Source organism: Prosopis cineraria, unplaced genomic scaffold, assembly GCF_029017545.1.
Source record: "Prosopis cineraria cultivar Desert tree isolate PC_DT_omini unplaced genomic scaffold, ASM2901754v1 PC1754, whole genome shotgun sequence".
Taxonomy (NCBI): domain Eukaryota; kingdom Viridiplantae; phylum Streptophyta; class Magnoliopsida; order Fabales; family Fabaceae; genus Prosopis; species Prosopis cineraria.
The window spans coordinates 7,259-18,836 of NW_026557079.1; the positions used below are offsets into that span (position 1 = coordinate 7,259).

At 34.6% G+C, this 11,578-nt stretch overlaps 2 protein-coding genes across 5 annotated transcripts; both read left to right on the forward strand.

Moving 5' to 3' along the window:
* Positions 1 to 218: 218 nt before the first annotated feature.
* LOC129300803 (protein SHORT HYPOCOTYL IN WHITE LIGHT 1-like) lies at positions 219 to 5,338 on the forward strand. 4 transcript variants are annotated; one of them, XM_054939402.1, is made up of 4 exons: positions 219 to 574; positions 653 to 874; positions 1,333 to 1,483; positions 4,774 to 4,856. In XM_054939402.1, exons 1-3 carry the CDS (start codon positions 422 to 424, stop codon positions 1,468 to 1,470), a joined length of 513 nt encoding a protein of 170 aa, XP_054795377.1. In that variant the 5' UTR covers positions 219 to 421; the 3' UTR covers positions 1,471 to 1,483; positions 4,774 to 4,856. The 4 variants fall into 4 exon arrangements, with proteins under 4 accessions (XP_054795377.1, XP_054795376.1, XP_054795378.1 ...); XM_054939403.1 differs by having other exon boundaries at positions 228 to 574; positions 653 to 781; positions 1,418 to 1,483; positions 4,774 to 5,338; XM_054939400.1 differs by having other exon boundaries at positions 231 to 574; positions 1,418 to 1,483; positions 4,774 to 5,338.
* Positions 5,339 to 8,905: 3,567 nt separating this feature from the next.
* LOC129300802 (tubulin alpha chain) lies at positions 8,906 to 11,235 on the forward strand. The gene is made up of 4 exons (XM_054939399.1): positions 8,906 to 9,130; positions 9,595 to 9,829; positions 9,926 to 10,296; positions 10,416 to 11,235. The coding sequence occupies exons 1-4, from the start codon at positions 9,038 to 9,040 to the stop codon at positions 11,067 to 11,069; spliced, it is 1,353 nt and encodes a 450-aa protein (XP_054795374.1). The 5' UTR covers positions 8,906 to 9,037; the 3' UTR covers positions 11,070 to 11,235.
* Positions 11,236 to 11,578: the final 343 nt, after the last annotated feature.

The following is an 11,578-nucleotide window of genomic DNA, read 5'->3' on the forward strand; positions in this document are numbered from 1 at the left end:
AGATTTTGAAAACCCATTCAATCATACGAGGATACACCCTTTGACATGCTTGGCATACTCTCACATTTAAAGGGCTGTGATGCTCCACAAAAAATCGTGCCAAAACAGTCCTTTTCAAATAACACAAATGAAAACGAAACTGAAAAATTTATTAGATGCCCTGGCCACAAATTCAAAAAAGAAGGAACGGCCCAAGAAACAATCTCGGGCAGTTCCCTCCCCCGCGGATCGTGGGACAGTTTGGACATTTTCTAAGCACATGGAATACGATACATTGTTCCACATACCGATTAAAACATTTGGAGCGACCTTGGCATTGCATTTGTGTCCATCTCCGAACTCCAATGGTGGTTGGTGACACTGTTTCAGCAGAGCGGGTGGAAGAAGTTATTTATTGTGGTTCGGCTTTGTAATCACCGTAATGGTTTTTTCGACCGCAGTTCAATCTTCTCCACTATTTCGAATCCCTCGCTCTACTATTCCTCTACCCAAATCCGCTCTTCGACTTCGTGATCCACGAATCATCGTCCTTCCTCAGCAGGCTTCAAGATCACGTGTCCCCAATTTCCCTCAGGTTCGAGATAACATTTGTGAGTTTTTTCCAGTATGATTTTGAGATTTCAGTTGTAATTGCGTTTTGAGTTTGTTTCAGGACGACAGTAATTTGGTCGATGATCCTGGCAAATGGAGACGCGCTATCAATTCGGCACGCGGTGGCATCGACGATGACGAGGACGACGGCAACGACGATGACGAAGAAGAGAGAAGTTTGGATCTATTGGTAAGGTTTCTTCGCAATATGTTCCAAAAGGTGTCAAAGAGAGCTAGAACGGCAGTTCGGTCTGTTCTTCCTCAAGCCATTTCGACGAAGCTGGTTAGGATCGTTCTCTTGAGTCCTTATATTTTCGCGCAATTTCCTGTAATCCATGAAAATAAGAGTTAATTAACGTATGCTTTCCTTGTAAGTAAAGTATTTTCTTATCTGACTCCGTGTCTTTTCCTAAGAATAGGTGATGAGTTAGGAAAATGGATGTTAATCTGACATTTAACTAGGGAACGCAATCACAATCAATTTATTTCAGTTATATCAGCGCTCTCCTAAATGCCAACCCTCAACCCAAGCCTTCAAGCTCTAGTGGGGAATGCACACTTCCATGGTACCCTAGTGGAGTCATAGTGGTTGAGTAATCTACAGAAATGGAGAAAGGGTTTCTGTATCATACATCCGTTAAATTGGATAATGTCTTCTATTTGGGGTTCTGGTACATGCAAGAAATTCGTGAATGTGTTAGGTCAAATTTTATAATAAAATCACCCGTTTCCTCTCTTCAGATGCCTGGGCTAAAGCTGGATTTTACTCAACTTTCAAGTAAAAGTGGGACTGTGGTTTTTCTTTTTGCTCATTCTTATAATGCAGGTGGGATTTTCTGTAAATGGTGTCCTTGTGCTGGCATTCTTGTGGATTTTTAAGGCATTTCTTGAGGTATTATCTTCATCTATTTGAAATGGGCATGAATATTGTTAACAACGTTGTTGCTGCCAACTCTAGCATCTAATGTGAACTAATTAAAGCATACTTTCTGCATTCAGGGGACATTCATTAGGATACTAGTATCTCTCTGGTATTTTAATGATATTTATGGAGATGTGCATAATAAAGCATAGCCAAATATTTTTTTGCTTGAAGCATCGTGTGGGAGCCTTATTAAACTGGATGATTTGAATTTGAAGCTATTCCTACTTTAGTAGTTTGTGATGTTGATTAGAATGTGAAAGTGGATGGTTAGCCTATTCTTGTATTGTAATTCTTGGTCCAGTAACAAGTATTCTGGAGTCTCTTTCAAGAATTTAGATATTCTTCATGTACTTTTGTTAAGGTTTTTCTTTGATTTAATTCACTTTGGACAATTGGGATACAAGAACTATGAATAGCCCCATAAGGATATGGGGATCTGTGGGGAACCTGTATGCCAACAACAATAATGGCAAAAAAGTTAAGTAAAATCCAATAAAACTAAAACAAAAAAAAAAAGATAAATATGAAAGACAGATTCAAACCATATAACCAATTTAGAACTGCACGTTCAACTTTAAATAAGAATATCTAGGGAGTTACTTAAAATATGATATTTGCCATTGGAAAAGGACCAGATCACAAAATCAAAATGTCAAAAGTACTACTGGAAATAGCAGCTGAATAAATTCCTTCATGTAGTGAACAAAAATTAGCTAGAGCTAATCAATGAGAAAAATCCCAAACCTACCTAATTGTGAAGACCTTCAAGGAATATACAATTTTACAAAGAAATGGAAGAAAGCAAAGGGAGTGTAGAATCAAGAACCTGGAATTTTTGAGGGAAGAGAAACTGAAATGTGAAGGTGAAAAGCTTTGGCAGCAGTAAGGGACTCGCTGATAGGGTTTTCTTGAATCCTCTTGAGAGGCAAATGAAAGGAAATTGGAGAGTTTTAACATGGGAGGGGCTACAATTATTGCTCATTAATTGCAAAATAAATTATTTTTTCAGAATGATTGTGGTTAATATGAAACTATAAAATGGAGGTATTTGTCAATGTATGAGGGGTGCTTGAGTAATTTGAACTGGCACATGATCCTTATTTCCAACTTGGAGTCACTGATAGGGGTAGTTTGGTTTTCATTCCCATCTCCATGGGGTACAAATTCCTCAGTTCAGATAATTGAATGGGGCAATCAGCAGGGACACCTGAACATGTGGATTTTTTGCCATCCCTGTGTGCAGTGTCTTTTCCATTTGAGCTTGTTTAGGATTTGCATTATGCATCCTCTCTTCTCTTGATAATTGCTAAAAGAATGCTGTAATAATAGGATTATTTTTAGGGTTAAAGGTCTAAAATGTCCCTCAACTAAGTGGAAAGGGTCAGGATTGCCCCTAAAGTCAATGAAGGGTCATTTTTATCTCTTAACTGTGTATATTTTCAATTCCATCACCTTGTTGTCTATTCCATCAAATTTCACTGTTAGTGGGACCTACATTGAATTTTTCAATATTTTAGTGGGACCTACCATTTTTTATAAGGTTAAAGGTCTAAAATGCCTTTTAACTAAGCAGAAATGGTTAGGATCACCCTTAAAGTCAAGAAAAAGTTAGTTATATCCTTCAATTGCTAAGATTTTTTTATTTCATTACTCTGTTGTCTATTTCGTCAAATTTCACCTTTGGTGGAGCCACATTTAAAATTTTTTAATATTTTTAGTAGGTCCCACCATTTTGTTTTAAATATTTTTAGTAGGTTTCCTCATGGCTTAGGCGTCACCTCCGGGTGAGTGTCTTTTCAAACTTGTAAAAATTTAAATCTCATGTCATGGCTTTCCGATAGCTCCAAGCCTGATTTTTCTACCGTAATTTCTAACTTTGCCCTCAAATTTGTCATTACTAAATGGTGCTAAAGCTCTGCCAACCATTGCAAGAACATGCTTTCGGTGCACTTTTCAGTGTGGCCATTCACAACGATAATAAGAATGCAATCAGCATGCTAGGTACTCTGCCATCGCCACTCCACTTGCTTTAATCCAAGAACGAGTGAATGAGAGAGGGAATGAAGGGGGGAGAGAGAGAGAGGAGAGAGGGAGAATAGGGAGAGAGGGAGAAGAGAGAGGGGTATTTTTTTAAAATTATAAAAAAAATTAAAAAATGATGGGACTTATTAAAAATATTAAAAAATTTAAATATGGGCCCCACTAACGTTAAAAATTGATAGAATAGAGGTAGGGTGATTAAATCGAAAATTTTAGCGGTTGAGAGATATAAATAATATTTTCTTAACTTTAGGGGTGACTTTGTTTCTTTTCGCTTAGCTGAAGGGCATTTTAGACCCTTAGCCTCAAAAAATATAATAAAAAAAATATTAAGTGGATCCCACTATTATATTTTACTATTAAAAAATATTTAAAAAATTTATGTGGGCCCTAATAATGAATAATTAATGCCAAGGGCACAGAGGGTGTAAAATTTTAAGATTGAGGGATGAAATTGACCCCAAGTTGAGTTAAGGTCATTTGTGAACTTTCGTGTACAGTTCAAAGATAAAAACGGCTCTTAACCTTTATTTTTAATCATTGGGGGCAATATAAATACTCACCTTTGCGAAGGTTTTTGTCACAAGATATACATGCCTAAAGTTTGATGTTTGTCAATGTTGGATTGCACACAAGTAATTAAATTGAGAAATCTGCAGCTAAAAAAAATTTAAATTAGGAAATCACTGCATGTAGAAATTTAAGTGATGTCCATAAAATTTGGATGCTGATCAATGCTGCAGCATTTAGAATGTTGGTTTCTTGTACTTTTAGTTTGTTTCTGTTAATCCCTGAGAAGATCGAATTTACTCGTTCCTGTTAGGATCTGATTTTGTCAGACTTTGTTTCCCTGAGGCATGCGATCTCTACACACGTCAATCAGCCATAATTAAATTATGTTTCCATGTCTTCTAATAGTAATATAACAATGTAATTCAGACAATCAAAAACGCTAAATTCCTTCCGTCAACGTTTGCTTTTCAGCAAATTGTCAAATTAGAGTACTTAAGGTTAATTGATCTGGAGGCAAAGTCGTCTGAATAAGATGTACATTCAGAAATTCTGTTAAAAATATAAGTGTTTATTTTGTTTTTCCATTTTTGGCTGGGAGTGAAAAGCAATTATTCTTTCAGGCTTGGAGAATTTGGTTTAGTGCCTCTTTTCAAGATTTCTACTTCTTGTTCTTGCCTATTGATACCTATAATTATTCGCTGTAGGTGGTATGCACATTTGGAAGTGCAGTGTTTGTGAGCATCCTGTTAATCCGGGGGGTGTGGTCTGGTGTCACTTATCTACAAGAAAGCCGAAGCCAAAAAATGAACGGCCTTGATGAAGAGTTCCACACTTGGAATGGTGTGCAGCCTGTTACTTGACTCGTTTAGAGAACCATTTTCCATTGTTGGATGGTTTACAGCCTGCGACTTGAATGAAGAATAATATCTTCCTTTAGAGAAAAAGGAACTTAGAACTGATGAATATTAGAGAAACTACAAACATAAGGCAGTAGTGGAAGCAACCGTGGCAGCAATTCTGACTGACTGACAATGAATCCGGAAAGCACCTGAACGAGAATCTTCTGCATTTTTTCTACAGACTGTGTAAACATATCATGAAATCCCTTTTCTCCCACTTCCCACCTGGGAACACATCGATTGATCTCCCCAATTTAAATTATGAAAATGTTCACGAGTACATTAGTATCTTGTTTTATTTTTGTTGGGGACATTTAAATTCATACCCAATTAAGAGCAAGTAGAGTTGACATTATATTTCCTGTTTTAATCTTGGTCTAGTATTTCATTTTATATTTCACAAGCTAAGAAGCTGACCAGTTGCCCGCATGTTGGGCCGGCTTGATTGCCTCTCACGTGATCATAACTTGTTGCACGTATTTGCTTGCTTCAATTATTCTATGCTGTTTACTGAGACGTCACTTGAAAATTGAATAATTTTGCTTTTTATTACTCCTTGTTATCATTCTTCCCGAATTTGGGGATTGTAATATTGGGACTCCTGCGTCTCCATTAAGATGGTTATTTATAATACCTTATGCACCCTTTGAAGGCAATAGATATGGATGTGCTTCCATGCACATTTTAGATTAAAATGCCTTTAAGATTATTCTGAATCCTGAATTATTCACTACATAGCATTTGTGGGTAGCAAACAATATTGGATAGACTTTCATTGAATAGATCATATTCTGTATGTGTGTTAGTTGTGATGTCAATAGAATGAACGGCTTGCCACCTAAAGAGCATCTTAATAATATATATTAGACCTGATTTTAGGTTAAAAATCTCACTCAGTGAGATTGATTTAATCCAGGAACAGCTTTTAGGTTAATAATATTGACAGGTTCAAAAGTAAAATTTAATTAAGAACAGCTTTTTTTTACACGATTAAATTTTTAGCCCTAAAAAACTATTTTAAATATTTTTAATTATAATTATAACATTCTGTCTCATTTCAATATTATACTTGTTTTTATGTTCGTAATTTTAAAGTGACTGCATATATATATATATATATATATTCGTTTGGAAAGAAGACGAATTGAAAAAGTATAGAGACATTTTCCAAAATTAATTATTAAAAATCATAAAATTGTCAAATTAATCACATGGGAAGACTATGTATATGGCATATGAAGAACGTCCATTACTAGAACAACGTAGAGTGGAGTGGAGTGAGAAAGAATGGGATAGCACGAAACATTCGATTGTTTGGGAGTTTTATTAGAGGATTGAATGATTTTTTTAATTATTGTCTAAGAATTAAGAATTATTATAAAATTAATAGATTTGATTTACATATGGTTATAATTTCTTAGTTTGAAAGGGAGTGAGAGAGTGACATGGGTGAGAATGACAAAGGTAATTTTATAATAATGTTATTTATATCAGATGATTTCACCCTTGACCCTAAATTGGGAGTAAAAAAAATAGGTTTAGGTCACATTTTACTTGAAATAAATGGATTCAAAAAAATAAAAGTAAAAATAAGATGATCAAAGGAAATGTGTAAGCACATTTATAAAAGGAAGGGTTAATTTAATTTATAAAATTAGAAATCATGATTCATGATATTTTTGGAGGGTATGATGATTTTTACATTTATAGTATATTTAATGAGTTTTATTATACTTATAATGAAAAATGATGATTTAATTCATTTTTATCTTGATTTTTTCAATTCAATTTAATTCATTTTTTTACAATAACCAAACATGACCTTAGGATATCTAATAATGGCTTGGAAAGCCATTCCAAACCATTTCACTCCTTTTTAAAAAATTCTTTCAGATAGTAATATGAAACTTAGTCATCTCACTTGATCCCATTCCATTATATTCCATAAAAAAAATAGCCTATTATAAAAAATTAATATATAAAAGATCAACATATTTTAATTTTGTACCATTTTAGTATTAAAATTAAAAAGATTAAATGGCAAATTGGTCACTAAGGGACATCAACTCATTTTTAATGCAATGTTAAACTTTTAAAAATGATATAATTTGATCCTCTATTTCTACAATTAATAAAAGTTTTCTTTCATTATTGGTTTGAAAAAAAATAGAAAAAGACATAATATACTCTTCCAATTAAAAAATGTAAGGCATTTTTAACTAAATTTTACCTCCTAATAAAGTAGTTATTTACTTTTTAATTAATTTTATCTTTTTATATTTATCCCTATTAAATACTCTACAATAAATATAAAGTCAATTATTAATAGAGATATTTTTTAAAAAATAATGATTATATTTTAAAAAATTAAAAATATTTTATATTTTTAAATGAGAGAGTATCATTTTCCTATCCAAGAAGTGGTCCCATTTACTATCCAAGAAGGTCCCATTGATTCATAGGATAGGAGTGTGAATGAATGATCTTTGGAAAAGCAAATTGAATCTTCTCTAATCATGCATCCGCAAAGAAAAGCGATGGTTGGTTTTTCCGTTATTTATTTAAATTTAAATAATTCATCATAATACCAACTCTTCATGTAATTTATAAACGTCAAAATAGATTACATGATCCTTATTAATAAAAATTGAAAAAGAATAAATGATAGGTGTACTAACTCATTAAAATAAAAACTTAAAATATTTTTTTATTCTTTCTCTAGTTTTTCTTTTCTTTGCAAACCCACATTTTTTTACCTTACAAACATAGCATTGAGAGCTCTTTAAAAGTATCAAATACGTTCATGGAAGATTTTGTTCAATATCAAATAGACAAAGACGGTGATGTCGTACCACATAATAAAAAAAATTGAATTCATTCATTGGCTTCTCAGAGACAAAAACATCGAGCTTACATTTTAGAATTGCTTTATGTAAATACACTAATTTTATAACGAGTTTTTTGGAGTATGTTTAGTATGCAGAATAAAATTGTTTAGAATTTCTCCCCTTGCACTGTTAAAACTTTTGTATTCAATTTCAAGGTTTGCTTGCCTTTTCAATTAAAAAAATTAAACAGGAATAAGAATAAATTTATAAATGGAAGTGTCTCTAATATTATTAATCAACAAAAATAAAAAAATATTTTTAGATAATTAAAAATAAATATGTAAAAATTTTGGACAACTAATAGAAAAAATTTCTCCAAAATAAAACAATATAAAAAAAATCACATTTTAAAACTTTTGTAAAATATAATAAAAAATATTTATGAATAATAAAACAAAATGCCTTTGAGTATTTATGAATAATAAAAAAAATTTCTTGCACAACAAAAAAATGCTTACACTTTTTTTTTCCATGCCAAAAAATGCTTTTACTGTGAAAACCAAACTCAGGCCAAAAAAAAAATCAAATGTAATAAAAATAAAAATATAATTTTAAATTTTTATACTTTATTAACATTTTTCTATTAATTTTTATATTTTTGATCCTTATATTTTTATTTTTTATTATTTTAAGTTCTATCAAGATCTCCATACTTTATTTATGAATGAATTTAAAATAATAAAAAATAAAAATACAAAAGTAAAAAATACTTAAAAAAATATAGGAGCTAATAATAAAATATAAATAAAATATAAGAATTTAAAATTATATTTTTTTAATAAAATATGGAGACGTGAGGGATAAAGAATTTGCATTTTGGCTAAATAAAATAATAAATCGGCGGCAACAATAGATTTCAAATTTCAAAAATCAAAAGAAAAAGATTAACCCATGGGTTACCATGTTGGTTATCCTAACACAACGCCAACGGGTGTCAGCCAACTCATTCCCTTCCTGCCGTCCGTTGGTATGGAACACGACAGCGCATCGCCCTATTTCAAAATTTAAATATCTCCCCTTGCTGCTATAAGTACCGTTCATATCTCACCCTTCTCTTTCCATCCAAAGGGTTTCAGAAGAAGGCGTCTTGATAAACGCCTTCGATCTCTGTCTTATCTGCAATTCCTGTTTTCTGATTCTCATTCTTTCAATCCTCGTCTCTTTTTCTCCGTTCAGCGACAATGAGAGAGTGCATTTCGATTCACATTGGTCAGGCCGGTATTCAGGTCGGAAATGCCTGCTGGGAGCTCTATTGTCTTGAGCACGGAATCGGGGTTAGTATCTGTTCCTCTTGCTCTTTCAATTAATGTTGCTAAATGGTTGGATCTAAGTTTTCTCTGTTTTTTGCTTGGTTTTCTCTCTGGATCTGAATATTATCGTTTGTTTTGCGTATATCTTCTGCCATTTGTGTTGCAAGTTGTTTTAGTTCACAGATCTGGAGTTTATAGTTGTCAGTTATAGTATTATGGCTTTGGATCTGGAATCTGCTGGATCTAGGTTTTGGTTTTTGTAGTTTCGAGATCTGGGATTTTTGAATGTTATTGGAGTTTCGGTTCATTTTTGTGGCTTTGTTTCCTTCTTGTTTCTCACTTATACAATCAAATGCCTTCTGAATCATCAGATCTGTAATATCGTTACGCTTCTATTACTCAACGGCTTGTGTCGAGAATTAATAGTTTTTCTAGATCTGGACGCTTCTTGTTGATTTTGACTCAAATATATGCAATCTACTCTATAGCCTGATGGCCAAATGCCCAGTGACAAGACCGTGGGGGGTGGTGATGATGCTTTCAACACCTTCTTTAGCGAGACCGGTGCAGGAAAGCACGTTCCCCGGGCTGTTTTCGTAGATCTTGAGCCAACTGTCATTGACGAGGTGAGGACCGGAACTTATCGCCAACTCTTCCACCCTGAGCAGTTGATCAGCGGAAAAGAAGATGCTGCCAACAACTTTGCCCGTGGTCATTACACCAGTAAGTGATTCTATCAAAGCGTCATCTTTTGTTCTTGTTTATTTATCTATGTATGTTGTGATAGATTGTTTATTAATGCTGAATACTATATTGCAGTTGGGAAAGAGATCGTTGATCTTTGCCTGGACCGCATCAGAAAACTTGCTGACAACTGCACTGGTCTTCAAGGGTTCTTGGTCTTCAATGCCGTAGGTGGAGGCACTGGTTCTGGGCTTGGTTCCCTTCTTCTGGAACGTTTGTCTGTTGATTATGGAAAGAAATCAAAGCTTGGGTTTACAGTCTACCCTTCACCTCAAGTATCCACCTCTGTTGTTGAGCCATACAACAGTGTCCTCTCTACCCATTCTCTCTTGGAGCACACTGATGTGGCTGTTCTTCTGGACAATGAAGCTATTTACGATATCTGCAGGCGCTCCCTTGACATTGAGCGTCCCACCTATACCAACCTGAACCGTCTGGTTTCTCAGGTATATTAAACAAAGTTGGGATATATTGTATCAGCCTATGGGTTTGTTTTTCAATGTCTGGAACTTTGTATATTAAAATTGTTTTTCAATGCTGAAATTATTTTCTTGGATTTCGTCAGGTTATTTCCTCCTTGACTGCCTCTTTGAGGTTTGACGGTGCCTTAAATGTGGATGTCACTGAGTTCCAGACCAACTTGGTTCCTTATCCCAGAATCCACTTCATGCTTTCCTCTTATGCACCAGTTATCTCAGCTGAGAAGGCTTACCATGAGCAACTCTCTGTTGCTGAAATTACCAACAGCGCATTTGAGCCTTCATCTATGATGGCCAAATGTGATCCTCGCCATGGCAAGTACATGGCATGCTGTTTGATGTACCGTGGAGATGTTGTGCCCAAGGATGTGAATGCTGCTGTTGCCACCATCAAGACCAAGAGGACCATTCAGTTTGTTGACTGGTGCCCTACTGGTTTCAAGTGTGGTATCAACTACCAACCGCCCACTGTTGTTCCAGGGGGTGACCTTGCTAAAGTTCAGAGGGCTGTCTGTATGATTTCCAATTCCACCAGTGTTGCTGAGGTGTTCTCTCGTATTGACCACAAGTTTGATCTCATGTATGCCAAGAGAGCTTTCGTTCACTGGTATGTGGGTGAGGGCATGGAAGAAGGAGAATTCTCTGAAGCTCGTGAGGATCTTGCTGCTCTTGAGAAGGATTATGAAGAAGTCGGTGCTGAGTCTGCTGAGGGTGAGGATGACGAAGGAGATGAATACTAGGGTCCTAGATTATATGCCCTTGATGGTTGAATTTGCTTTCCTGTACCTGTGTCTCTGTTTACTATGCATGAATTTTATTTTCAATCGTGAACTTTTGGTGTTGTAAGTGCACATGATTGAAACTTGCAATCGTATGCTGTGCTATGCTATTTGCATATTACTTTTAGCGTGATAATGTGTGACTTAATTACCTTAGATCCCGTCGTGATTCACTTTTAAGAACATCTGCACTGTAAGTGGACAACTGAGCGTGATTATGTTTGGGAAAACACGCAAAAATGGGATTAATATCGCCGTAGACTGGTGCTCTTGTTTTTGGAGGGGTAATATTAATTTGCTAGATTTATATTTCTGATTGTGACTCTAAAGCAAGGTACGTAAAACGGGACTGATAATTGAACCGGTCATGGCATTGGATCACAAGTTAGTAGTTCAATTGGGGTTGACTCGGGTGTTGAATTGGGGGCAAATCAGTCATGATTAAAATAATATAATTTAAATAAAAAGAT